General features: G+C 44.3%; 1 protein-coding gene and 1 pseudogene across 4 annotated transcripts in view; one reads left to right on the plus strand and one right to left on the minus strand.

Annotated features, from left to right (window-relative positions):
• Positions 1 to 17,443, minus strand: part of Spast (spastin) — a 51,237-nt gene extending 33,794 nt beyond the window's left edge. For 2 of the 4 annotated variants that reach the window (NM_001108702.3, NM_001414954.1), the window contains exons 1-3: positions 16,754 to 17,433; positions 5,257 to 5,340; positions 1,772 to 1,855 (exon numbers count right to left, since the gene is read on the minus strand). In NM_001108702.3, the coding sequence (NP_001102172.2) occupies positions 1,772 to 1,855; positions 5,257 to 5,340; positions 16,754 to 17,162 (577 nt within the window). In that variant the 5' untranslated portion in view covers positions 17,163 to 17,433. Of the gene's footprint in view, positions 1 to 1,771; positions 1,856 to 5,256; positions 5,344 to 16,753 lie in introns of all 4 variants that reach the window. The other 2 variants (XM_008764486.4, XM_008764488.4) reach the window with 2 other exon arrangements.
• Positions 17,444 to 17,466: 23 nt separating this feature from the next.
• Positions 17,467 to 20,156, plus strand: Rpl18a-ps5 (ribosomal protein L18A, pseudogene 5; annotated as a pseudogene).
• Positions 20,157 to 27,773: the final 7,617 nt, after the last annotated feature.

A 27,773-nucleotide genomic window follows, 5' to 3' on the forward strand; every position in this document is an offset into this window, starting at 1 on the left:
TATGAACTTTTAGACTTACATTCCTGAAGTCAGACAGGTAGGCACCATGCTTGGTTACGGCGCAGTATCACATGCCTCTGGGACAGGTTAAATAGCACCAGTCTTTGTACACAGAGCACAAAGCAGTGTGCAGCTTTTGTATCCTAGAAGTGGCTGACACAATATACCTCGGATCCTTTCTATTTACTTCAGTTAACTGGAGGTAGGTCATCTGATTTTTCTCAATGATAATGCTCTTTAAATCAAAATACTGAGACACAACTTAACTTGTGTTGGTAAAAGCATAAGTTAGGAAATCCTAGTTAAGTATCTTCTTTATTAACCCAGGAATTAGAACGTTAGCTTTCTGATGACTGGGAATAGAATAGGTGTATAGATAGAATTCACAATTTACCTGTGTCAATACACATGCATACACAAACAAACCGAACACACACACCACTGACACTGTGGCCTTGCCTTAGTTAATCTCTATTAACAAAGCATTAACTGAGATTGTGGCTTGGCGGTAGAGGACCTGAGTGGTGTGTACAAGGCCCTGGGTTCTACCCTGCTACAACAACCGAGACACACTCATGCTTCTTTTTAAAATGACGAAGGTACTACAGGCTAATGCAGCTTCCCTCACATCTAATTCCCAATGAATCACCTCACCAGAATAATAATAATCTTACCATACATTTCTACTTTAAAAGCCTTTAGCTGGGCATGGTGGTACACTCCTTTAATCATTCCATCTGGAAGGCAGGGGAGGCAGATCTCTGTGAGTTCCAGACTAGTCTGGTCTACATAGTGAATTCAGTGAGACCCTGTATCAAATGATGGTGGTGGTGGTGGTGGTGGTGGTGGTGGTGCTACAAATATTGTTACTAAATCATAAACCTGGACACTGGTCATTTTTTGTACCTGTTTTGGTTGATATTAAAAATAAATACCGGGCTGGAGAGATGGCTCAGAGGTTAAGAGCGCTGTCTGCTCTTCCAGAGGTCCTGAGTTCAATTCCCAGCAACCACATGGTGGCTCACAACCACTTATAATCAGGTCTGGTGCCCTCTTCTGGCCTGCAGGAATACACGCAGGCAGAAAGCTGTATGATGTATACATAATAAATAAATAAATTTAAAAAAAAAAATAAAATAAAAATAAATACCACTGGGCATGATGGTACAAAATTTCAGCATTCAGGAAGCATAGGCAAAAGGATCTCTGTGAGTCTGAGGTCAGCTTTGTCTAAATATCGAGTTCCAGGACAGACAAGATCATGTAAAGGGATCCTGTCTCAATAAAATTACTGATATTTTTCAGTGATGATCATATTTCATGATTTTACTTTAAAAGAGTCTGTATCTTTGAGAAAAACATTATGAAATACTTTCAAATGGAATAAAATATATCAAGAATTTCTTGTATAATAATATGAAAGGGAGAGATAGGTATAGCCCAATGGTGATGCAACACACCTTTAATCCCAGCACTCTGGAGGCAGAGGCAGGTGAATCTCTCTGAGTTCAAGGCCAGCCTGGTCTACAAAGCGAGTTCCAGGACAGCCAGGCTACACAGAGAAACCCTGTCTTGAAAACAAACAGAACTGAACTACTGATGTGCTCTTCCTACAAACAAAGACCCCCGTGTGTGAGCTGGAGACTGAGCACGGGGCCCGGCACATGCCGTGCAAGTGCTGCACCACTGACCGTGGGTGTGTCAGCCCTAATGTAAGGCTCACTGAACATTTCAAGGGCTTCATCGAGATTTAGAATACATTAGTTAATACCTAGGAGTTGTAAACGGTCCTTAGCCATAACCAAATTCGTCATCATTTTGGCTTGAAGGCGTCTAGCTCTTTCGTACTGTTCACCTAGATGGAAAAAAGCAAAGGAAGAATTAGTTAAAGTATCCACATTTCCCGACTAAGTGTTTCAAGGAAAGAGTCACTCCAGTTACCTTCATGCAGACTCAAAATCTTTCTTAAATTAAAGGTGGGCTAAATGTCTCACACTTTAAACCCAGGACTTGGAAGACAGAGTCAAGTTCAAAGTCAGTCAGGATATATGAGTTTCAGGCCACCCTGGACTACAGAGTAAGACCTTGTCTCAAAAACGGAAGGAGATAGGGACTGCTTTTGCTAGGCAAGGTGAAGAACACCTGAAACTTACAACTCTGGAGGCTGAGGCAGAGAGAGCGTGAATTCAAAGCCAGTCTGGAGTTTACAGTGTGAACCTGTAAACATATATAATACATAGACATGTTACTTCAAAAACTATCTGCCATGGTTCCTCATGATGGCTTCAAATATAATGCAGTATCATGGACTCTGTAAATATTTCATGGACCCCATGACATTTCCCCTCATACCTCAGTCTTTGAACTGAGAAGAGTGAGAAGGCCCAGTGGGTAGAGCTGCTGGCTGTGCAAACATGACAACTGGAGTTCAAGTCCCCAGACCCACTGTGGAACTTGAAAACTGACTCTGAAACTTGTCTTCTGACCTCCACTCATACTCACACATTATACGCATACACAACAAACAAACAAAGCCAGGGTATGATCTGTCATCTGTGCCACCTTACTACCAGGCAGGCTGCAGTCATTTTGTCAGTGCATGAGCAAATCTGTCAGAAACAGTGATGCTGTGATGTTTACCAAAGACATATTCTATTCAGTGAAATCAGAACTTAAATCCTAAGTGGTGAGAAGAAAACACACTTTGAGGGTTTTTTTTTTCTCTTAGTAATAAAAGGCATGAGTCATTTCCTTCTAACAGTTCTTCGTGAAGTTCACAAAGTCCTACATATATACTCCTATTTTTAATTCATAAAGTCATGTTCATCAAAGCCTCAAAGACACAACCTCTCACAGTCTTAACTGACTTCTGCAATGCTTGAGTTTTTCCCAGAGCTTGGGCAAAGTTAAGCAATGCTCCACCAGTAAGGAAGACCCTGCTATTTCTAGAAGAGACCTGCTGGGTGGTGGTGGTGGTGCACACCTTTCTTCCCAGCTCTCAGGAGGCAGAGGCAGCCAGAGAGATGTCTATGAGTTTGAGGGCAGTCTGGTTATACTGAATTCTAGGCCAGTCTATGCTACATAATGAGACCCTGTCTCAAACAACAACAGAACAACTGAAGAAATGTTAAAAATGGAGAGAGACGCTACTGCAATGCACACCTATAATCCCAGCACCTGAGAGGCAGGTGTTGAAGGTCAGCATCCAAAGGCCGTGGAGAGTGACTGGTCTGTACCACTGGCTGTATGGAGGTGCATCGTGGTGATGTTCACACTGAGGAAATCACCTAATGAGGTACTCATCAGAATGCATTCCTGCTGCTAGGCACAATGGTACTTTGATATTAAAGCTCACATAGTACACAACAGTCAAAACACTACTAAAAATTCAGCCTCCAGGGGCTGGAGAGATGGCTCAGAGGTTAAGAGCACTGGGTGTGGGGTTGGGGATTTAGCTCAGTGGTAGAGCGCTTGCCTAGGAAGTGCAAGGCCCTGGGTTCGGTCCCCAGCTCCGAAAAAAAAAAGAACCAAAAAAAAAAAAAAAAAAAAAAAGAGCACTGGGTGTTCTTTCAGAGGTCCCAAGTTCTATCCCCAGCACTCACACAGTGACTCATAACCGTCTGTAATTCCAGTTCCAGGGGATCTAATGCCCTCCTCTGGCCTCTGCAGGTACCAGGCACAGACAGGGGCACACAAATATACATGCAGCCAAATAACTGTACACACAAAATAAAAATATATCTTAAAAAAAGAAAAGAAAGAAAAAAGAGCCAAGAGTGGTGGCACAAGCCTTAATCCCAGAACTCAGATGGCAGAGGCAGGTGCATCTCTGAGTTTGAGGCTAGCCTGGTCTACAGAGCTAGCTCTAGGAGAGGCAGGGCTCCACGGAGAAAAACCAACCAAACAACCAAACAAAAGACTAAAAGGAAAAAGAGGAGGAGGAGGAGGAAGGAATAAGGAATTCAGCCTCTGACATCTAGTTTCGTCTGTTCAAATCCTAACTTTCTCACTGGCTAGCTGTGAAACCTTAGTTAAATTACATCTCTGTATGCCATGCTTCTCATCGGAAAATAAGCAGCTACAAAGCACAGAACTACAGTAAAAACCAGACGCTCTATGTAGGCATTTGAAGAGATTGCTGGGAGACAGTAAGTATCCAGTGAATGGTAACTACACAGACATTAGACTCTAAGTTTATATCTGTTTTGTTTCCGATTAAAGGTCTCACTGTACTGCCCAGTCTGAATTTGAACTTGAGATCTTTTTGACTCACCACCCTACAAGTGCTGGCTTAGATCATAATTCAAATTTGATTTTAATGTAAACCAAACTTCTGTTTAAAAGAGTCAAGCATAAATCAAAACAAGACATTCCTGGTTTATTTTATTTTACTTTGTTTTTTTGAGACAGGGTTTCATTATATAGCCCAGACTGGCTTTAGACTCACAGAGATCCACCTGCCTCTGCCTCCCTAGTGCTCGGATTAAAGGCATGTGTCTTCTTTGTATGCTAACAAATACTAAAAACCATAGAACCCATTAACAGGCTGGGGTGCAGCCAGAGTTGGGACACATTGTAGTGTGTGTAGTGTATGGTGCACCCACACCAGCACCATAACAAGACACAATAGCTCAGGTACAAACACAGGGAAAACACATGTGACTGACTAACAACTATTCAGTAACTGATCACCAGCTAACCACTTATTGATACTTGCATAAGGATCACACAGTATTATTGCCTGCCTGGTATACATGTTTGAGACCTCACTGAATTTCACTTTTAGAATAGTCAATACCATATATACACAAACATTAGCGATGACATTAAGATAAAATACATTCATTAAGGTGAATAGATCTAAAAGAGGATAATTGTGTCAATTCGTGTACAGCCCCGCCCTTGTGCAAGTCTGCTTTCAGAACTCCTAGTTACCTGTGATCACGTACAGTCCAAATAAATAAATGGAGAATTGCAAAAATAAACAAGTTGTAACTGTTGAACTGTGTGCAGAATTAATAACACTTCACCTTTACCTGATCTATCCCGCCCTCGTCATGAACACCCAAGCTGTCTGTGCTGCTGCCCTGTGGTCACTTAGCAGCCATCCTGGGTGTTAGTACAGCACTTAGGGCTTGGCAGTCCGTGCAGTTTACTCCACCGGGAGCCCTGGCAGGGTTCTCCAAGAAGTCAGGATTTGGAGGGAGGGACGACTGTAGAATTTGGGGTGCAATAAAAACTATACATATTACCTACCTTGGCCCGTAACTATAACCGCGATTCCTTTCTCTAGTTCTTCGATGCCTTTCTTATACCATTCCACAGCTTGTTCCTTCTGTCCTGCTTTAAAAATAAAAACCATTATTTGTATATGTCATGAGCATGACAATGTCATATCCACTGCCCCAGGTATCACACTGAGGGATGACACAGGAAGCGGCTGTGATAAGTAAGTCTGAGAAGCATCATCTATCACAAGACTTCTATCTTAATATGTATGTCTCTTCAACAGGGAGACTATATTCCCAATGTTTCTCACAATGTTAGGTTCTTCAAATTACACTTTTTACTGACAGTGTGTGTGAGAGTGCCACACCATGCGCATGAGAATCCCGACAATCCCACAGCTAGTGGGTTCCTTCCTCAGAGAGTCCTGGGGGTTGAATGCAAATCACCAGGTTTGACATTTAAGCCCGTTTACCACTGAACCATCTCTCTGGCCCAAAATGTTAAGATGTTTTATTTGATGACAGGATTTCTCTGTGTAGCCCTGGTTGCCCTGAAACTCAATCTGTACACCAGGCTGGCCTCAAACTCAGAGATCCTCCAGCCTCTGCCTCCTGAGCACTGGGATTAAAGACATGCACCATCATGTCTGACATTTTCAAACACAAAATAGAATGAAATCTTTGTATAAATATAATACACAACTAAGAAATATATTTTAGTATTTCCTACCCGTGATAACCCACCCCCGCTTGCCTTTTTAAGAAAGGTTCTATACAGCACTCACTGTGCAAGCCATGCTAGCCTTGAACTCACAGAGATCTGTAGCTTCTCCCTCTTAGAAATGGGATTAAAGATGTGTGCCACCATCCAGCCTCCCTTCCCTTGTTATCCCCCAAATCAGTCGGCCTGTACACTTCTCACCATATCATAGTTTTCATTTGCCCAGTAAAGAGGAAGTATTTAAGAAGCAGTTGATAATGGCACATGAAGAAATTATTAAAAGCTTGTCATAAATCAAGCAGGACATGGTGGCAGGAAGTTCACATGCTCAAGGTCTTCGTCAGCTACAGAGCAAGTCTGAGGCTAGCCTAGGCTACAGGAGCCTTCCTCAGTTTATTGTAAACCAACTGAAACTTTGGATGTTCGTCTTCCTGTGTTCTTCTTTCTTTGAAATGAAGTCTTATGTAACCAAGCTGGTCTTAACATACATGTATAGCTGAATGACCTTGAAATGCTGACCCTCTGAGTACCAGCATTACAAGCTAGGACTTCCCAGGCACCACTATGCCTGGCTTCACTGCCCCATTTTCAATAAGAAAATACCTGCTCACATGCATTTGGAGCAAAAAGGGAACAGTGCAATGACATTTAATTCTGAGTGAGGAGAGTGTCACTAGCCATGTCTAACTTTGAATACGGAGTGGGTAAATCCTGGCAAACAGAGGGAGTTGGCTCCTTTGCAGTGACCCTTCTCACTCTCATGGGCTCTCCCTCCCAAGCCGCCACTGACTACCACGATCTCAGTACGAATCTTCCTAGTACAGGCATTGCTAGATACTCACCAATACTTGTAATATTTTGTTTTGTTTTGAGACAGCATCTCTCTGTGTAGTCCTGGTTGTTCTAGAACTCGGACACAGCTGCCTCTGCCTCCAGAGTGCTGGATTAAAAAGTGTGTGCCACCACCCTACCTGTCATTTGTGTGTGTGTGTGTGTGTCTGTGCATGGCACATGCCCTTGCCTGTGCATATGGAGACGGAGGCTGATTCCCACCACCTTCTTCTATGGCTCTCTACTTACATGTTATGTTACCACAGGGACTGAGGCATGGGTGCATATGCCACAGCATCTGTGGAGGTCACAGGGCAACATGGCACAGTCCTCTAACCACGATCTTCACATGGATTAAGGGGCTCAAACAAGATGCCAGGCTTAGGCAACGAGAGCTTTCACCTGTCAGGCTGACTCACCAGGCCTTCTTGCTTTTTGAGAAAGCGGCTTTCATTTAACCTGGTAGGAATGCCTGGCCACAGAGTGCCCGGGAGCCACTGTCTCTGAGCACTCCAGCATTGCGGTAACCAAGCACATGGGGCCAGAGACCTGAGGTCAGGACCTCATGCTGTGCAGCAGGTATCCACCCTGGGAGGCTTTAGTACTGCTAGTCCATGTGTGAGAGTGTATTAATGTGGGGATTTAGCTATTTTCTATAGTAAAAGGTACTGAAGGGCTGGTGAGACAGATCAGAAGGGAAAAGTGCCCACTGCTAAGGCTGACAACTTGAGTTTGATACCCAGAACTTATATGGTAGAAGGAAAAAACACTAACAAAATGAATAAATAAAATGTTTTGTTTAAGTATTTTTAAATTGTTTAAACAGGTATAAAATGGCTGAAATGTTCAGTGGTGGAATATTGCCTTGTTAGAGTAAGGACCTAGCTTCCATCCCCAGCACTGCACAGAAAAAAAAAAATAAGATCTAGAGCTGGAGCATTGGCCCAAGGGTTAAGAGCACTTGTTCTGGGCTGCAGAGATGGCTCAGTGGTTATGAGCACTGATTACTCTTCCAGAGGTCCTGAGTTCAATTCCCAGCAACCACATGGTGGCTCACAACCATCTGTAATGAGATCCAATGCCCTCTTCTGGTGTGTCTGAAGACAGCTACAGTGTACTCACATACATAAAATAAATAAATAAATCTTTAAAAAAGGCACTTGTTCTTGCAGAGGGACCAGAGCTGGATTCCCAGAACCCCCGCATGGTATTAACTACAGTCCAGATGTGATGCCCTCTTAGAATCTCTTGAGTACTAGGCTCAAATGTGGTACAAATTTACATACAAGCAAAATACTCATATACATAAAATAAGAAAAATGCTTTTAAAATACTAAAAATTAAGGGCTGGGCTGGAGTTCAGTGGCAAAACACTTGCTTAACATGTCCAATCCCTGAGTTCAATCCCCAGCTCTCTCCCCAAAAATACATCAAACATGGTCCTAGTTCTTTTTTTTCAAACAGTGCTGCAATGAACATTCTACCCCTCACAGCCGTCTGCAGGCTCTCTAGCATATGCACTGAACAACTAAACCAGCGAGCCATCAGGTCTTCACTCCCCTCATGGGCAAACGCTTAACAGAGCTGTCTGACCTACACCTGTTCTCTTTATGATTTACACGTTTTCTTCTTTACCTGTTGTGCATGGATGTCCCCCTGTAACACTGCCCCTGTGGTGGTCAGAGAACAGCTGGCAGGTGTCAATCCTCTTCCCATGTAGGTTCTGGACAGCCCAGCTCATCGAGCTTGATGGCAGGCACCTTTACCTACTAAACCAGTGCTCCTCAATCTGTGGGTTACAGCTATCAGAAAATACACATTTCCAGTGTCTTAGAAACTGAGCCATGACTCGGTATCAAAATTATAGTTATGAAGTAACAACAAAAATAAATTTATGGTTGGGGATTCCTAGGACCATGAGGAAAATGTGTTTTCTAATGGTTGCAACCCATGGGTTGAGAACCACTGCACTAAACTATCTCGCTAGGCCCTTTTCCTTTATTTTTTAATTTTAATTTTTACTACTTTACAGTGTCTGTGTGAGTATGTGCATGTGAGTGCAGGGGCCTGCAGGTCAGAGATATCAGTTGCCCTGGAGCTAGAGTTACCTAACATGGCTGCTGGCAATCGAACTTGGGTCCTTCTGAAGAGAGTAGTATGTACTCTTAACTGTGGAGCATCTCTCCAGTCCTGTCCTTTTCTTTGTGGTACTGGACTTAAACCCAGGGCCTTGGGTTCATGCTGGGCAAGCATATGTCCAAATCCAAACTATGCTCTCTTTTGTCTTCTTATGGTTTAAAGATTTGTATTTTATTGTTATTATTATTAGTGTGTGTGTGTGTGTGTGTGTGTGTGTGTGTGTGTGTGTGTGATGTGAGTGCCACAGTGCATACTTGAAGGTCAGAGAACAACTTTAGGAAGCTGGCTACGTCCTTCAATGTTGAGTCCTGAGGATTAAATTCCAGGCCTGAGTAGCAGGTGCTTTTTGCCTGCTGAGCCGTCTCACTGGTGCACCAATCTACACTCTTAATGCTGATGGGAGAGCTCTCGTTGGCAACATTCTTTAGTTTTAAGATTATGGACTGGGGCTGGAGAGATGGCTCAGCAGTTAGGACCACTTACTTGCTTTTGAAGAGAACCTAGGTTCAGTTCCCAGAACCTACATGTAGCTCACAACCACCCTTAACTCCAATCCCAGGTCTGATGTCCTCTTTCTGATGTGCTCAGGCAGAAGGCATAAACACAGTATACACATAAAACAATCATACATATAAAAGAAAGAAACCTAAAATAAATAGACAGACACATATTTATTTAACTTTGTCTCTGCATTTGCACACTTGTGCTAGTGTAACTCAGAAGACACCTTTCAGGAGACTTCTCCTCCTATGTGGGTCCTGAAGACTGAACAGATTTGGCAGCAAAGGCCTTAACTGCTGAGCCGTCCGTCTCACTGGCCACTGACAACATCAGCATCTGCTTGTCGGTTACACTGTCTTGGACTTTATTTTAAAAGTAATTGTAAATGATAAAATTTATTTTATGGGGTTGGGGATTTAGCTCAGTGGTAGAGTGCTTGCCGAGCAAGCGCAAGGCCCTGGGTTCAGTTCCCAGCTCTGAAAAAAAGAAAAGAAAAAAAATTATTTTATGTGTACATATGTCCAGTGGGGGCAAAGTGCACATACTGTGGGGACACAACACAAGTGTGCAGGTCACAGGCTAACCCTGTGGAGTGATTCCTCCTTCCACCTTTATGTGGGTTATGTGAGTTCCAGGACAAACCCAGGCCATCAGCTTTGGGGGGAAAAAAAAGTCTTTTAGCCAAGAGTCACCTTGCCAGGCCTTCATGAGGGTGTAAAACTCAAGAGCATTTAAGCAAAGCTCTTTGAGAACTTGGAGTTAAGAGACTTTGCATTGGATCTTAGGCAAAAAGTCAAGAGGCAATTAGAGATTTCTAAGAAAACACAAAAAGCAAAAGCCATAGAACTGTGGGTAACCTAAGCTTCAGTAAACTCAAACCTCTGCCCTCCAATGCCAGTGTTCTGGGGTGTTTGTTTGTTTGTTTTGTTTTGTTTTTCAAGACAGAGCTTCTCTGTGTAGCCCTGGCTGTCCTGGAACTTGCTCTGTAGACCAGGCTGGCCTTGAAATCAGAGAGGTCAACTTGCCTCTGCCTCCCAAGTGCTGGGATTAAAAGTGTGCAGTACCACTGCTCAGGTTAATGTCAATGCTCTAACAATGAAAACACACCAAACAAGCTTTTAAAAAATTCAAAAACACAATGTTTAATAAAGTATATACAGCCAGAACACCCAAAGGACTCTTAAAAAGCAATGGTAAAAATGACCAAATAACATAGGATATAGTCTGGTGGTCAGACATGTACCTAGCATGTAGAGTGTCCTAAGTTCAATCTCAAATTCCCAAGTGGGTAAAATCAAACAGCCTGTGCTGCCTCAGAGATGGGAATGGCAAAGCAGCACATGAGAAGACATCCGGTACCCCCACTTGTCAGAAAAGGCAAATAAAGCCCTGGCTTCCAGACACAGCACAGCTCTGTGGGTCAGATCCTCAGAGACAGGGGCAACAGGGTCACAAGTTCAAGGTCTCATTGCAGAGTAATTTCAAGGACAACCTGGGGCACATTCTGAGACCTTGTCTCAGAAACTAAAGTGAGGGTCAGCATGATGACTCAGTGTGTAAAGGCACTTTCTACCAAGGCTGACTGCCCAAGTTCCATCCCCGAGACCCACAGGATGGACCCAGGGAACGGACTCCTGCAAGCTGACTTCCACAGGCTGACACTGTGGCAAGCATGGGTGCTCCATGCCACTCTCCTGCCCCCCCCCCCCAACACACCCAGAAAATATTTTCTCCTTTTTTAAGTAAAATGAGATCTAGAGCTGCAGCTCAGTGATGGAATGGTTATAAGCCAGTAAGTACAAAGCCCTAGGGTTCAATCCCTATCCCCAAATAAAGAATCCAATGAAATGCCCCTACGTATCTAAATTTAAGACAGAAAAACCAAACCAATTGTGGTGATCGGGAGAATGGCCCTCACAGGCTCAAAGATTTGAATCTTATTCACCAGGGAGTGGAATGATTTGAAAGAATTAGAATTAGGAGGTGTGGCATTGTTGGAGTAGATGTGACCTTATTGGAGGAAGTGTGTCACAGGGGTGGGCTTTGAGACTTCAAATGACCACACCAGCACCCCTGTCTCACTCTGTCTGTGAATCAGGACGTAGCTCTCAGCTACTACTCCAGCACCTAAGTACCTCCATGCTCCCAACGTGCCCCCACCATGACTAAGTTTATAATTAAACGCTTTCTTTTATAAGAGTTGCCTTGGTCCTGGTGTCTCTTCACAGCAATAGAACAATTACTAAGAAGCCAACTAAACAAACAAACAAAACCACCCAAACCATCAAATACAAAAGGCAATGGACCAAAATGTCATGTTTGTTGGCCCTAACACAAATTAGTACCATTAACTGAGTAACGAGTCAGGTTCTCTCCTATGCAATTAGCCTATTTGTTACATGATCCAGTATTCCTTCATCAACATATCTGACCAGGGATGGCAGAACCATCCAAGATCCACATTAACCACATACACTGTGATTAAAAACAAAACAAAACATGGGGATGGAGAGATGGCTCAGTAGTTAAGAGCACAGGCTGCTCTTTACAGAAACTGGTTCATTCCCAGCACCCACATGGTGGCTCATAATCTTCTCTAAGTCCTAACCCAAGACAATCAGATTCCCTCTTCTGACCTCTGTTGGTATCAGGCATATAGTGGTGTACACACATACCTGCAGGCAAAACATCCATACATATAAAATAATTTTTAAAAATTGTCTTAAACTGGGTGGTGGTGCTACATGCCTTTCATCCCAGAACCAGGGAGGCAGAAGCAGGGGATCTCTTGAATTTAAGGCCAGCCTGGTCTACAGAGTGAGTGTGAGTTCCAGGATAGTCAAGGCGACAAAAAAAATAAAAAATAAATAAATAAAATAAATAAATAAATAAATAAAAGAAATAATGAATAAATAGTTTTAAGCTGGGCAGTGGGGCACATGCCTTAAATCCCAGGACTCAGAAGGCAGAGGCAGGTGGGTCTCTGTGTTCGAGGCCGATTGGGAGTGAACTCTAGGACAGCTAAGGCTAGACAGAGAACCCTCTACCGAAAAACAAACAATCAAAAATACCAAACCAAACAAACAAAACAAAAAACTAGAAAAGAAAAAAAAGTTTTGGTATTTTTTCTTGTTTTTGTTTTTCAAGACCGATTTCTCTGTGTAGACCTAGGTGTTCCTGGAACTAACTCTGTAGACCAGGCTAACCTCAAACCCTAGATCCACCTGCCTCTGCCTCCCAAGTCCAAATGCTGGGATTTAAGGCAAGCGCCACTAACACCCATTTAAAAGTTTTAAAACAAAACAGAAGACAAACAAGACCTAAAGTTTCCAACAGTGGTTGTCTTTTTACCTTTTTTGCAAATAACACTAAACATTGAGCAGTTAGTGAGAAAGCAATGCCTGTGAAAAATCTCTAATATTCTTGCACTATTTTTCCCATACTCTAATTGGGAGGCCTTTGCAGCAGGGTCCCATCACAAAGCCCTGTGCGGCTTACCAACTCCCCACACGGACCACGCTGGCCTTTAACTTGTGGTGATCCTCATGTTTTGCCTCTAATCAAGGAGAATTTCAAAAAGAATCCCTTTTTTTCTTTCAGTTTTTGAAACAGAGGTTTATAGAGCTTTCTATGCAGTTCAAGCTGGCCTCTAGCTTCATTAATCATCCTGCCCCAGCTTCCTAAGTGTTGGGCACTGGTGTGAGCCACCATGGTCAGCTAAAGCAGAGTCAGCAAGCAGAAGGAAACTAAATATGAAGATAATCCTTTCCACATGGTAGATGTACACTTTTCAGGAATGAAAGTCACCACTGACTTCTTTCTAGTCTCAGTCTATAAAGACAGATGTGAACAGGCTTTTGTGTGTTTCAAACAATGTATAATGTTGAATTCTATAAAATTAGAAAAAGATCACTGCTTGGGGCTGGAGAGATGGCTCAGTGGTTAAGAGCATTGACTGCTCTTCCAGAGGTCCTGAGTTAAATTCCCAGCAACCACATGGTGGCTCACAACCATCTGTAATGGGATCCGATGCCCTCTTCTGGTGTGTCTGAAGACAGCTACAGTATACGCATACAGAATAAATAAATCTTTATAAATGAATAAGTAAAATTGTGGAAAAATTGAACTGGTGAGGACTGTTTTATTTAGATACTTCTGTTCTTGTTCCCAGATTCCTCAGCCTACAACATCCTGAAAAACTGGTTCACTTTCTTTCACACAGCACACTGCAGCCCTTACTGTTAGGTACCACCTACCTGAGAAATCGAACTACGCCCTCTGAACCTCCCTCCGCCTTTGTATTATCTAGGAGAACTCACACTTGTCTACTGATAGAAATCACACAAAACGTGCTAGGTCATGTTCTATTTAATCCAAAGTGCCCATGATTACAACTCCCTTCCTAAGTATTTGGACTGCTCTTTTCCGGTATTAAAAAGAGAGCAGGGGCTGGGGATTTAGCTCAGTGGTAGAGCGCTTACTTAGGAAGCGCAAGGCCCTGGGTTCGGTCCCCAGCTCCGAAAAAAAGAACCAAAAAAAAAAGCAACACCATCAGGCAGTGGTGGTATACAACTTTAATCCCGGCACTCAGGAGGCAGAGGCAGGAAGATCTCTGAGTTGGAGGCCAGCATGGTCTATAGAGCAAGTTCCAGGACAACCAAGGCTACACAGAAAAACCCTGTCCCCAAAAAAACGAAAACAAAGTGGGGGGGGGGGGGAGACATTGATCGGTATGAAATTATATATGCACATAACAATGAATAAAAAATAAAAAAAAAGAGGGCATGAGTTTGACAGAGAGCAAGGAGGGCTATATGGGAGAGTTTGAGGGAGGAAAGGAAAGGGAGAAATGGTGTAATTATAATCTCAAATAAATAAAGCCGAAGAACAATCCTATATAAGTTTGCCACCCAACTCTGTCCTTCCTTCTGCTACTTTGAGCCCACTCTTTAATTTGATTCTTCATGTATAAATGGTTGTCACAAGATTATCACTCTTTCAAAGAAGTTCAACCATTAAAATGCCTACAAAATTCAAAGTTGGAGATGGCTCAGTAAAGGATTGCTGGCTGCTCTTGCAGAGAATCTGCCTGGGCTCATTCCTAACTCACACGGTGCCTTACAACTGTGACTCCAGTCCTAGGGATCCTCCACCTGACCTCCATGGGCACTGCATACATTCAGTGAGTGCCATTTCTAATGGACGGCAACGTAAAACATGACGACCCTGCTGACAGTGAACCAGAGTCAGGAGCCTCTGAAGTTGCATAGTCAATTCGGTCTATCTGCTCACATATTTGTATGCAGTGGAAAGAAAGTTAAATTCTCTTGGAAATAAGCTCTGAGTTGTCAAGTATAGCCAAAAGGCTGACGGACTTCAAATGTGAACTCTTTTTCAATTACGGAACTAAAGCTTGGTTACAAAATTTTCTAATATGCTAAGGGGAAAAATTAGGCTAGAAGGGAACCAAGAAAATACAGATCGAGTTTACTTTTTTTTTTTTTTATTGGAAATAAGGTCTTGGTGTGTAGCCTACAATAGCAGTCTTCATTTTACCAAGTGCTAAGATTACAGCCTTGTGCCACTACCTGCCCCCACCCCACCCCCACCCCCAGCTTTGTTTCTTTTTTTCATTTTTTGTAGTTTTTCAAGACAGGGTTTCTCTGGGTAGCCCTGGCTGTCCTGGAACTCACTCTGTAGGCCAGGCTGGCCTCAAACTCACAGAGATCCACCTGCCTCTGCCCACTGAGTGCTGGGGTCAAAGGCAGAGGCCGCCACCACTGGCTCCAGCTTTTTTTCTTTTTAGTGGGAAACAGATGTGATAATTTTTTTAAATTTTTTTAGGATGTGATAATTTTTAAAAGTTTTGTTTGTTGGCTTTGTTTCCAAGACACTAGGAAGTAAATCCAAGCTCTGAAGCATACTGACACAAGCATTCTATTATTGAACTACATCCTCAAACCCCTAAGTAATCTACTGTCATATTATGTACGGAAGGAGAAATGCCTTCCTCACCACCACCACCCACCCAAGTGATCACTGGATGTTCCTTCAGAAGCAATGAAGAAGCGAGCAAAGAACAAAAAGCTTGCTCTCACAGACACAAAATGTTCTTCTCCCGTGTCTGCTACTGTTTTGAACTCAATCCCCACTCTTGTCTTTGGACCCCTAAATCATGGCTAGCTGCCTCTTTCACTGTATTCCTCTGTTTATCCTGAGGCTCTGCAATAGAAATGTTTAAACAGGACCGGGACACTAGCACAGGCTCTGGTGTTGAAAGTGGAAACAACACTGCAAAAGAACTAGATTGTTCAGTTTCCACAGCGGACCTGTTGACCAGCAGAGGCCCTAACCCTAACAGAGCCAGGTTACGGTTAGGGTACCTGGACTTCTTTGGAGAATACTGTAGGTGACAGTAAGGCTTTCTAACCCCACTTAACATTTTCCACACAAGTTTAAAATTAACGATTAGCGCAGATTTGTGGCACCTGCTTCCATCTTGTAACTTGACCTGTAGAAGGTCTGTACCCTCACCTCAGTATTATTGTGAGGATCAAAGACACATGCAAAGTGAATTGCACAATGCCTACTACACAGAAAGGCTAAAAGATGTTGCTTGAAGGAAACCTGAAGTACGTAGTATTCCTGTCTTCACAGCGAGGCAACGCCTTTGTTTTAGGTTTCATGGTATAAGATATATGCATGTCTACCCAACTCGTTCATTTAACATTTTTAAATTAAAATTTAGAAACTTGAGAGTGCCTTGGAATAAAAATTTAATAAAAACCAAAGCGGTTGAAATATAACTCGGTAAAAATAATCTTCAAGACTCATTATATTGATAAAAATAATTCATGAAACTTCAGAATACGGCAAATCCGTCTCTAATTATAAGCAGCCAACCCTTTCAAATCCAAGACAACACTTTTCCTCTTTTTTCTCTCCAAACACTACAGAACTCTTTTCATTAAGTTTATTCACTGCTTTTTCAATACCAAAACCTTTCGGAAGCCAGGCTCAGAGAAAGCAACACTGTTTACAGTGTTAAAAAGAATCCCGTGTAGTCACTCTAGGCCAACTGTCACTGTCACCAGCACGCCTGGATGTCTCACGGGGACTTGGGTAATGCACAAGTGTGGGGGTGCTGAAACAAAGTAGAGCTAGGGCGTCCTGAAAGGGATGAGGATCAACTAACTAGGCGTCGCACAACAGGGTCTGGCCTTTGGGGGAATCGGACTCCTGGGGCAGATCAACTCCGGGGGTGCAGGAAAGGGACCCAGGTGGCACCCTCCCAGGGCCGCCCGCCGCTGCCTCCCTCCAGCCCTTCCAGTACCTTTCTCTTCCTCGTCGATGCGCAGGGCAATGGAGATGTACTCAAAGGCCTGCTTGTGGAAGACGCGGACGCTCTCGGCCTCGCCACCCGGTCCGGGGGCTGGAGTCGAGGGCGAGGCGGGCGCCGGCGCGGTCCCGGAGCTCCTCTTGGCGGCCATGAGGGCGCGGGAGAAGCGCTGGCAGAGCCACACGAAGAGGAGCCCCAGGTGGCAGGCCAGCAGGCGCAGCAGGGCGAAGCCGACGACCAGCGGATACGAGAAGTAATACAGGTTCCGCTTATGCGGCGAGCCGGGCGCAGGGGCCGGGCCGGCGGCAGGGGCGGGGACCGCGGCGGGGGGCGGAGGCCTGGCGGGCGCGGGGCTCGCGCCGCCTGAGCCTTTCTTCTTCCGTCGTCCGGCCGGAGAACTCATTCACAGCTCCCACTGCCGCCGCCGCCATAACCCGCTTCCCGCAGACCGACGGCGACCAAGCGGCGGCGGCGGCCACTGCGGCGGCGGGGGCCACGGAGCCGCTCGCGCGCCCGCGGAACCCGGGAGCCCGGCACCTGCACGCGCCGCTCGCCGGCCCCGCCCCTTTCTCCTCCGCTGGCCAGGAGCACAACCCCGTCTCCTCCTCCTGCAGCGGCCGGTGGCTCCTACCCCTCCTTCCCCTCTGTCCTCTGGCCCACTGGCACCTCTCAGCGGCGGCCGTGCACGCGCACGTCCTCGGTGTCTGGCCCTGGTGCGCGCGCGCACGCCGCCGTCTTTGTTGACCTGGGAGCTTGTGCGCATGTGCGGCATCCCCCCCCTCCCCCGCCCCTGCTTTGCCCCTTTCTCTGGGAACTACAGTTCTGTAGGCGCGGTTCGGCTTTCGCTGGTCCCAGGGGTTCGTCGCTCAAGCAGATTTTTTTTCGGCTCTTGAAGAATCAGACTAGGGAGCTTTGATAGTATCTTTATGAATGGGGGTTAAGGAGTGAGTGACTTTACTAGTCCTATGGTCTGCTGTCTCGCAGTGCGGTTGTTTGTCTTTGTGTGAGACTAGGTGTCTTCTCCATGCTAGCCTCTAATTCCTTCTGTAGCTGAGGAAGGAGGCATTCAACTCCTGATCCTTCTGCCTCGGTCTCCCCAAAACTAGGATTACAGGTGTGCATCATTATTCCCATTGTCTTATATATCTTTATTTTCTGCTAGTTGAGCAAATAGGTCTTTTACAAAGGATGACCGATCTGAGTTCGTATCAGAGGTAGTGTGTAGCAATTTGGGTATATTATCTGAGAAGGAAATGTAATTGCAGAGACAAACTTCAGGACATCATAAACGGAAAAGCTTATTACCACGAGGGCCACGAACCTTGCTTTCCACTAACCTATTACATGTTTGTGAATCTGGTCATCCTTTGGTTTTACACAGTTACCATACTATGCGTGAGCACGTGGATGTGTGTGTATGTCTTCACCGTTTATTTCTTTGGTAGCCTACCTATCTAATCTCTATCTCCCGTGTTAGAATGATCAGCAATTGCTCCACAGTTCCCGGATCACACTAGAAGAAACAAACCGTAGACCAGTCAGACTCCTGCGAACTGGCATCTTGAAATAGAAGTTAGTTTAAACCAAAATCCAAGAGCCAGTCAGTGCCATCGAAACCCCAGATCTTTTGGGTTCCTAGACAGACTATATAGCCTATCCAATTAACTATAAAGTCTTTTCTCTTTCTCTGTCCCATTTCCTTCTTCCCCCAACACTTCCTTCTGTCTTTAAAAACAAACAAAAACAACCCCCCCCCCCATTTCGGTTAGCCGCTATTGTTTCTTGTTGCCTAAATGAGTGAGTGGTAACACAAAGTCTCTATTGTTTCCAGTGTGAGGCATACAGATCCCCTGTGAGAGCATTGGAGAATCCCAGCATTCTGCTGAAACTTTATTCCCTACCAATATAAATATCACAGGTTGCCGCAAAAATTACCTCCATTGTTTCCCACTGCTGCCTGCCTTCTTGTCTGCTTCTGTCCCGATTGTGTTTTTCACATTCTGAAATGCTTTCTCTTTCAAATTTGTATTCCTTCCCATCTCCTTTATCCAGTAAGCCCTGATTCTCTTTTGAACCATATAGTAGTGGTTGTGCGAAATCAATCTTATCTCATATGTGTATGAAATAAATAAAAAGATGTACACATAAATATATATGTATACATAGTTAAATAAAAATAAGGTATAAGATATGTTTTATGCATGTCAATTAAATAAAAATAAGATGTGCAAGCCTGTATGTACCGTTTGAGGAGTGTACTGAGTGGTTCTGTGTGTCAACTTGACACAGCTGGAGTTATCACAGGGAAAGGAGCCTCCCTTGAGGAAATGCCTCCATGAGACCCAGCTGTAAGGCATTTTTTCAATTAGTGATCAAAGTGGGTGGGGGAAGGGCATTGTGGGTAGTCTTGTGCCTGGGCTGATAGTCCTGGGTTCTTTAAGAGAGCAAGCTGAGCAAGCCAGGGGAAACAAGCCAGTAAGTAACATCCCTCCTTAGCCTCTGCATCAGCTCCTGCTTCCTGGCCTGCTTGAGTTCCAGTCCTGACTTCCTTTGGTGATGAATGTAGAAGTGTAAGCGGAACAAGCCCTCTGCTCCCCAGCTTGCTTCTTGGTCATAATGTTAGTGCAGGAATAGAAACCCCGACTAAGACAAGGAGATAGCAAATCGTCTTTAACTGTAGAGGCAGTTATCCTGAATGGTGTCTTATTAATCCTCCCTGTGTGTGTTCAGTCTTTTAATAAAACGTTTTTTTTGATGACGAAAGCCTTCGTGAAAAGCGGCACTTCCATTTTGCGTGGTGGTGAACGACCACACCGTGCCATGAAGGCATCAGACACGCTTCGGGAGTACAAGGTGGTGGGGTGCCGCTTGCCAACCCCAAAATGCCACACACTGCCACTGTGCCGAATGCGAATCTTTGCACCGGACCATGTGGTGGCCAAGTCCCGCGCTTCTGGTCCGTACTTTGTGTCGCAGCTGAAGAAGATAAAGAAGTCATAACGGGGAGATTGTGTACTGAGGGCAGGTTTTGAGGACTCACCCCTGCATGTGAAGAACTTCGGCCTACGCTGCGCTGTGACTCCCGCAGTGGCACTCACAACAGGTACGGAGAGTACTGAGACCTGACCACCCCTGGCGCGGTCACACAGTGCTACCTCGACATGGGTGCGGAACACAGTGCCTGAGAGCACTCCATCCAGATCATGAAGGTGGAAGAGACTGCAGCTGCCAAGTGCCGCGGGCGAGCCAGCTGTCAAGCAGTTCCACGATCCCAAGATCAAATTCCCATCGCCCTCCGTGTGTTGGGGGCGCCAGCACAAAACACGCTTCACCACCAAGAGGCCCAACACCTTCTTCTAGACACAGAGACCCACTGAATAAAAGCTTCAGACCTTTTTTCTTTGCTTTATTTATTTGTTTTGTGGCAGAGACTATGTAGCTTTGGCTGGCTGAGTTGACAGAGATCCTCCTGCCTCTGCCTCTCAAGTGCTTGGATTAAAGGTGTACGCCACTATTCCGGCCAAAGTTAAGCTTTTCTGAACAGTCTGTTCTGTAGTTTCATCTGGTTTGCCTTGACTTTAGACAATGTTATTCTTCCTTAATGGTTTTTCTCCCCATTCTTTAAGTGGTTGATATTGGCTTCTAGACCTATTTCTGGTGGTAACGGTTGCAGTACATTTATTTTCTCTCATTGCTACTGTGTTACACTAATTTACCAAAGTTTATTTTGCCATGCAACTGATAATAGTTTGATGCAAGGTTTTTGTCCCTTAAGTCACTTTTCTTCCTTTGGTGCAGGAGAGCTAACCCAGGACCTCCCAATACTAAGAACCACTGAGCTACACCCTCACCCCAGCCCTAATGTGGCTTAACAGTAGTTCAAAGCCATCTTTGTCTGCATGGTAAACTCCATGAACTATAGGAGACACTGCCTCTGAGAGAGAAGAGGGGGAGGGGGCACTGACATGGCACATGGAGTAAAGATGTTTGCCCCACAACTTCCATGACCTGAGTTTGATCTCCAACAGTTGTCCTTTGACCTCCGTATGCACTCCCCAGCTCCCGTTATACATGTGCACACAAAACAAAGCAAAAACAAAATCATTTTCAGGGATCTTGACGGAGTGACTCAGCGGTAGATGATGCCAACTTTTTTTTTTTTTTTTTTTTTTTTTCCGGAACTGCGGACTGAACCCAGGGCCTTATGCTTGCTAGGCAAGCGCTCTACCACTGAGCTAAATCCCCAACCCCCGGTCATTTTCTTTTACTTGGAATACCCTCTCCTTCCTCCTCACTACCAAAATCTCTCAAGATTTTTCTGACATTATCTTCTTGATAAGTAGCTGTCTTAACCCCTCAAGCAAATATGTCTTTGTAGTTCTCAGACAATGCAGTATGTATGTATGTATGTGTGTATATATATATATATATATATATATATATATAGGCTCTTTATGCTGTGTTGTCCTGTGTTATATTACACATATATAACTTACTTAAATAACTGTGATGGTTGGCATATGCTTGGCCCAGGGAGTGGCACTATTGGAAGGTGTGGCCTTGTTGGAGGAAGTGTGTCACTGTGGGGTGGGCTTGGAGACCCTACTCCTAGCTGCCTGGGGAAGCTCAGTCTGTTCCTGGCTTCCTTCGGGTGAAGATGTAGAACTCAGCTCCTCCTGCACCATGCCTGCCTGGATGCTGCGATGCTGCCATGTTCCCACCTTGATGATAATGGACTGAACCTCTGAACCTGTAAGCCAGCCCCAATTAAATGTTGTCCTTTATAAAAGTTACATTGGTCATGGTATCTGTTCACAGCAATAAGACCCTAATTAAGACAATAACTTACTTTAAAAGTCTGAATAAGGAGGGGTTGGGGATTTAGCTCAGTGGTAGAGCGCTTGCCTAGGAAGCGCAAGGTCCTGGGTTCGGTCCCCAGCTCCGAAAAAAAAAGAACCAAAAAAAAAAAAAAAAAAAAGTCTGAATAAGGGCTGGAGAGATGGCTCAGCGGTTAAGAGCACCGACTGCTCTTCCACAGGTCCTGAGTTCAATTCCCAGCAACCACATGGTGGCTCACAACCATCTGTAATGGGATCAGACGCCCTCTTCTGGTGTGTCTGAAGACAGCTACATTGTACTCATATATGTAAAGTAAATAAATATTTTTTTTAAAAAAGTCTGAATAACCAGAAAAACAATTCACTCATGATGACTATATTAGGGTTTTGCTTTTTTGTTTTTTTTTTTTAGGGGATGGGGAGAATATCCCATTAAAATATAGTCATTTCTTTTCTCATAATTCTGTGAGTCAGCAGTTTGGGATTGGTTTAGTTAGGTGGTTCCTCTAAAGGTCTTACTTTGGGTAAATTATGTACATGCAGTTGGACTGAATGGTTTGGGTGGCCTAGACAACCTCAGTCAAGAGTTTGGTTGTAACTACTGGAAGAGACATGCTTCTAGCAAGATAATTTAGACTCCTGGGCCAGCAAAATGGCTCAGTGAGTATGGATGCTTGTCACAATGCCCGATGACCTGAGTTTGACCCCTGAGAACCATATAGTAGAAGGAGAGAACCGGCCAACTCCTGCAAGTTGTCCTCTGAGCGCCATAAGAACACAGTGGCACAAATGCCTACAGACATAAACAACACACACAAGCAAATGAGTGGAGAAAAACCTTTAAATACCTTTCTATGCTATACGGCTTCCAAGAGTGTATAGATAATAAATTGCAAAAATAAAAATTATTGTCAAAGCAAGTTGAAGGCAAAGTCGAAGGAAAGTGTATACGGAGGGATTACTGTGGCAATTTTTGGAAATAATTCAGCATAAAGATTCTGTGTAGAATTTCTTTTGAACTTTGATTCAAATGGGAACTCATTGTTATCCAAAAAAAAAAAAAAAAAAGCCATTTCCCAGGTGATAGGTTATTTCTCTGCTGGTGAAGTGAGCCAATTCAAACCAGATTAGATTAGATTAAAGGCAGGTTTATTGGGAAACTGCTCTTGGTGAGTTCATGGGCCCCAAGGATTGAGACAATGGAAGTCTCGGGGGTCTGGTGGGGGGTGCAAAATGTCTGGATTATATAAGGAGGAGCCTCTCGGGGAAGGGCAGCCCAGCCCCCATGCTGGAAAGCTCAAGGTTTGGAGAATGTGGAGGCCAGGTCTGCTTTGATAAGTAAAATATGTACCTATGCCCCTCAGTCCCTGGTCCCACACACCAGGTATTTCCTCTGGATCATAATAACCTTAATCTGGGGGACTAGTTTGGTGGCAGGAGCAGGCAGATCTCTGAGTTTGAAGCCAGCCTCATCTCCACAGTAGTTCTATGACAAGGCTACCTAGAACCTATCTCACAAAGATAGGGATGTTGGAGGATGGGAGGCTGGAGGGGTGGCTTAGCATTTGAGCATTTGAGGGCACTCGCTGCTTTTGACTAACTCCTATATAACCCCTATATCCTAGCACCATATTTCCCAGCTCACAAGTGCCCTTAAGTCCAGTTCCAGAGGATCTAACGTTTTCCTTTGGTCTCTTTGGGCACCTATAACAAACATTTTTCTTCAATCCACTTACATTTTACAATATATGAATTGTGCGATGTACATGTATGCATGTATGTGTGCATGTACGTAAGTATGTGTGTATGATTAGCTCTGGGGAAGGAATGAGCCTCCTTCTTTTGTTGTTTTGTTGAGACAAGGTCTCTCAACATAGCACTAGCTATTCTGGAGCTCACTCTGTGGACCGGGCTGTCCTTGAGTTCACATAGCTCCTCCTGTATCTGAGTACTGGGATTTGCCCAGTGTGAACTTTCATTTTTGACTTGTTTGCCAAGTCTCTGCTACTCTTTTTGTTATTTGACATGCATGAATATCTGTAGACCATGTGTGTGAAAGGCTGTCAAAGGCCAGAAGAGAACATCAAATCCCCTGGAACTGCAGGTACAACCCGCAGTGAGCTACCATGTGGGTGCTGGGAACTGAGAACTCAGATTCACTACCAGTGCAGCCAACGAGTGCTTTCATCCACTGAGCCATCTCTCCAGCCCCCTATTTAGTTGTTTGTTCGTTTTTTTATTTGGGGGGGGAGGGGTTTGTTGTTGTTTTAGCAAGGCCTCACGGTATAGTCCATCCTAACCTCAAACTCATGGCAATCCTCCTGCCTCCCCCTTTGGAGTGATGAGATTACAGATGTGAGCTACCACTCCTCGTGTGCTTCGTGTGAATTTACATGGCAGAATACAGTTTTGGTGTAGGTAGAGTACTTGCCTGGCATGCATGGAACCCTGCTAACAGCCCAAGCAGTGACTAAAACGGGTATGGTGCCATATGCCTAAATTCCAGAACCAGGGGGGTGGGGGCAGAAGGATCAGAGGTTCAAGGTCATTCTTAGCTATATCGAAAGATCAGTGCCAACCTGGGCTATGCCAAACCCCACCTCAAAGATGCAAAAAATAAATAAGTAAAAATGGGATTGAGAATCAACGGGACTGGCATTGCTCTTAAATGCTACCATTTATTAGTTGTATGGAATGAGCTCTTAATCAGTTGAGTCCTCTGTAAAATGGGTATAATAATTACTCAATTAAAAAATTAAAGAATACACATAGAACGGTGAGCATGCTCTTTGTGATCTAACGAAGCGAAGCATTTTCCCCTTTACCTACAGCGACCGTCCAGATTTCTAACTCTGTCCTCCTCCTTTTTAGTAATCTCAATTCACACCTTTTGTCCCTTGGAACTATACTCACTTTGTGCATGAACATATTCCTAAACTTTTCTGGAGAAAAACAGTTCCACCGTATGCCCCTAATCGTATTGTCAAAACTCTGAACTTTTGAGGTCTGGGCTTGTTTCTGGATATTTGGACGGCCTTTTTGGAGTTCGGGGAATTTCCAATGAGAGTTTTCTTTGGCCTTAACACTTACAGTCTGTCCTGAACGGAAGATCTAAAAACCTCTTAGCCAGTGTGACAGTCTCCCAGTTCTTAGGTTATAAGAACTTTCGGGACATGTAATCTCAAACTGAATCTGTAACAGTTTCCCCAGGACAAAAAAAGAAGAGGCTGAGAAAAGGCAGGTAAGGAAGCCTGGCACGCAGTCACCTTGTCCCTCTAACCTTACTCTGTTAGAGTCCCTACCGGCAGACGGGTTGTTTGTTTGTTGGTTTAAGGTTGTTTGCTTTTTTTCCCTCAGCTCTATGTACCTAGGAAGTCCATCAACCTTTAACTTTAGGGTATTTGAAGAAGAGGCTGATGGTGGCTGTTAAGGATCTCTTTTCAACTAAAATAGAAGTAAAATAAAGTGGTTTACTTAGAGCCACAGCGGGAGAAGGCTGATTTTTGGAAGAAGATGAGGTCGGTGAGATGGTTCTGTGTTAAGAGCACCGGAGCCTCTAGCAGAGGACCTGGGTTAAATTCCTTGCACCGATATGATGACTGACATCTGTCTATAATTCCAGCTTCAGGGAATTCAACACTTTCTGACTTCCTCAGTTATCAGACATGCAAAGTGCACATATATACATGCAAGCCCACACTCATACAGATCAAATAAGAGTAAAGGCGCTTGAGCTGGAGAGATGGCTCAGAGGTTGAGAGCACTGACTGCTCTTCCAGAGGTCCTGAGTTCAAGTCCCAGCAACCACATGGTGGCTCACAACCATCTGTAATGGGATCTGATGCCCTCTTCTGGTGTGCCTGAAGACAGCTACAGTGTACTCATACATAAATGAATCTTAAAAAGAACAAAGGTGCTTTTTAAATTATTGTTGTTTGTTGGTTTGTTTGTTAGACAGAAAAAGGCAGAGAGCATAAACTAGAGAAACCAGGCATGGCCACAGATGAGGGAAGAAAGGAATGCTGTCCCAACTGAGGTGCTGGCCCTATCAGTCTGTCAATGAGCAAGCATATGAGCATTCCCTTTAACGGAGTCTATAAGGTGACATAGTCACTCTCTGCTAAACAAACGAGGTCAGCTTTGGCAATGTATTAGGTAATGAGGAAGGTGTCAAGATTACAGCAGGGGAAGAGTTGAGTCTATAGTCCTAATACAGTGACCAAAATCTCAAAGAAGTAGAGCGGTGTGTAATGCAAGTTCCACACACAGGCAGTATGGCGGCACACACCTTTACCCACTCATCCATCTTGCTGGCCGATAACTGCAAGATGTTATGTGAAGCCTATTTCCTGGGAGATATTGGTTCAAAAATGAGAAACTCGCCAATTCTACTAGGTCTTGGGGTGCGGGCCTCACCCCAACTACGGGCACAACTGAAACAGGAGGATGGACACCTACAGCTGCCTAGTTAATGGAGCAAGTTCAAGGTGAACTTGGACAACTTATAGAGAGTCTGTCTCAAAATAAAAGAGTAAAAAGGAAACTGGGGCGGGGCTTGCTGGAGAGACAGCTGAGAGGTGAAGAGCTTTGGCTGCTCTTTCAGAGATCGAGGTTCAATTCCCAGTACCCGCATGGCGGCTCAAGCCATCTGGAACTCTGGTCCAGGATATCTGACAGCCTCTTCTGACCTCTGTAGGCACCTGGTATGCATGGAGTACATATACATACAAGCAAAGAGTCATAGGCAAAATGAGACAGACAGCCAGAAACAGACAGCCAGTGACAGACAGACATGAGCTCAAGATTTGGGGATGTAAATCAGTGATAAAGTGCCCTGGGTTCAATTTCTAGCAACACGCACGTGCACACGTTAAAGAACAGAAACCAATCTGTTATTAACCAAAAATAAATCTGTGAATTATCAGTTTTTCCCTATGCCAGATTTGCCATTTCAGTGAAAGTAAATGAGGAGCTCATGGCTTTGAATGGTGTCAGTATGACCTGCTCCCCTTGACATTTGATTTATGATGCCATGAAAGCATGGCAGCCAGCCAGTACAGGGTTCTAAGCTAAACTGCAGAAGAGAATAGTCAATCAGCATGCTAAATAAAATACTGAGACAAGGGGTTGGGGATTTAGCTCAGTGGTAGAGCGCTTGCCTAGGAAGCGCAAGGCCCTGGGTTCGATCCCCAGCTCCGAAAAAAAGAACCAAAAAAAAAAAAATACTGAGACAATACTAATGGTGGGGAGTACTTGCCTAACATACACAAGGTCCCAAGTTCAATCCCCAGACCTGCAAAACACAACAGAAGACCTTGGGTATCCAGGCTTCTTCTTATATCTCTATATTTACGGCATAAAGAACATATATACACTCCACATGCCAGGTAAGGAAAAAAGAAAAGTCGGACAGTTGTCCAAGTCACAGTTAGGAGGTAAGTCCTGGTCATTTTTAATAAAATATACTTCAAAAAGGCTAGACTAGCCAGGCTGGTGGCACATGCCTTTAATCACAGTACTCTGGACCCAGAGGCAGGTAGATCTCTGTGAGTTTAAGGTCAGCCTGGTCTACAGAGTGGGTTCCAGGACAGCCAGAGCTACACAGAGAAACCCTGTCTCTGAAAAGTCAAAAAGTAAAAACTAAGTAAGAAATTAAACATTTTTTAGAATGTTTACATGTATTAGAACATCAGATGGTAGCAGACGTGGTTGCTATAATCCCAGGACTTGGGAGACAGAGGCAGGTAAATTTCTGTGAGTTCAAGGCCAGCTTCACCTACATAGTTAATTCTAGACCAGCAGGAGCTACACTGAGAATCCCTATCTCAAACATTTACTTATTTATAAGTAAATAAAAATAAATAAATAATAAGGAAAGGGACCAAGACACATCACATATCACCTTATTAGTGATTCTTGACAAGAGTAACTTAAGGAAGGCGTCCTAGGGTACGGTCTGCTGTGATGGGAAGGCCATGAGGAGAAAAGCTGGAGATAACTCCTGGCCACACGCTGCTGTGCCTGGCTCTCTTTCTCCAGTTTTATTCAGGGCAGGCCTTCTCGCCTTGACTTAATCTAATCTAGATAAGCTCTCACAGACAAACCCAAAGGCTTGTCTCCATGTAGACTGCAAATTCCATCACGGCATCCATAAATAGGAATAAATGGGCATATAT

This window comes from Rattus norvegicus, chromosome 6, assembly GCF_036323735.1.
Source record: "Rattus norvegicus strain BN/NHsdMcwi chromosome 6, GRCr8, whole genome shotgun sequence".
Lineage (NCBI taxonomy): Eukaryota > Metazoa > Chordata > Mammalia > Rodentia > Muridae > Rattus > Rattus norvegicus.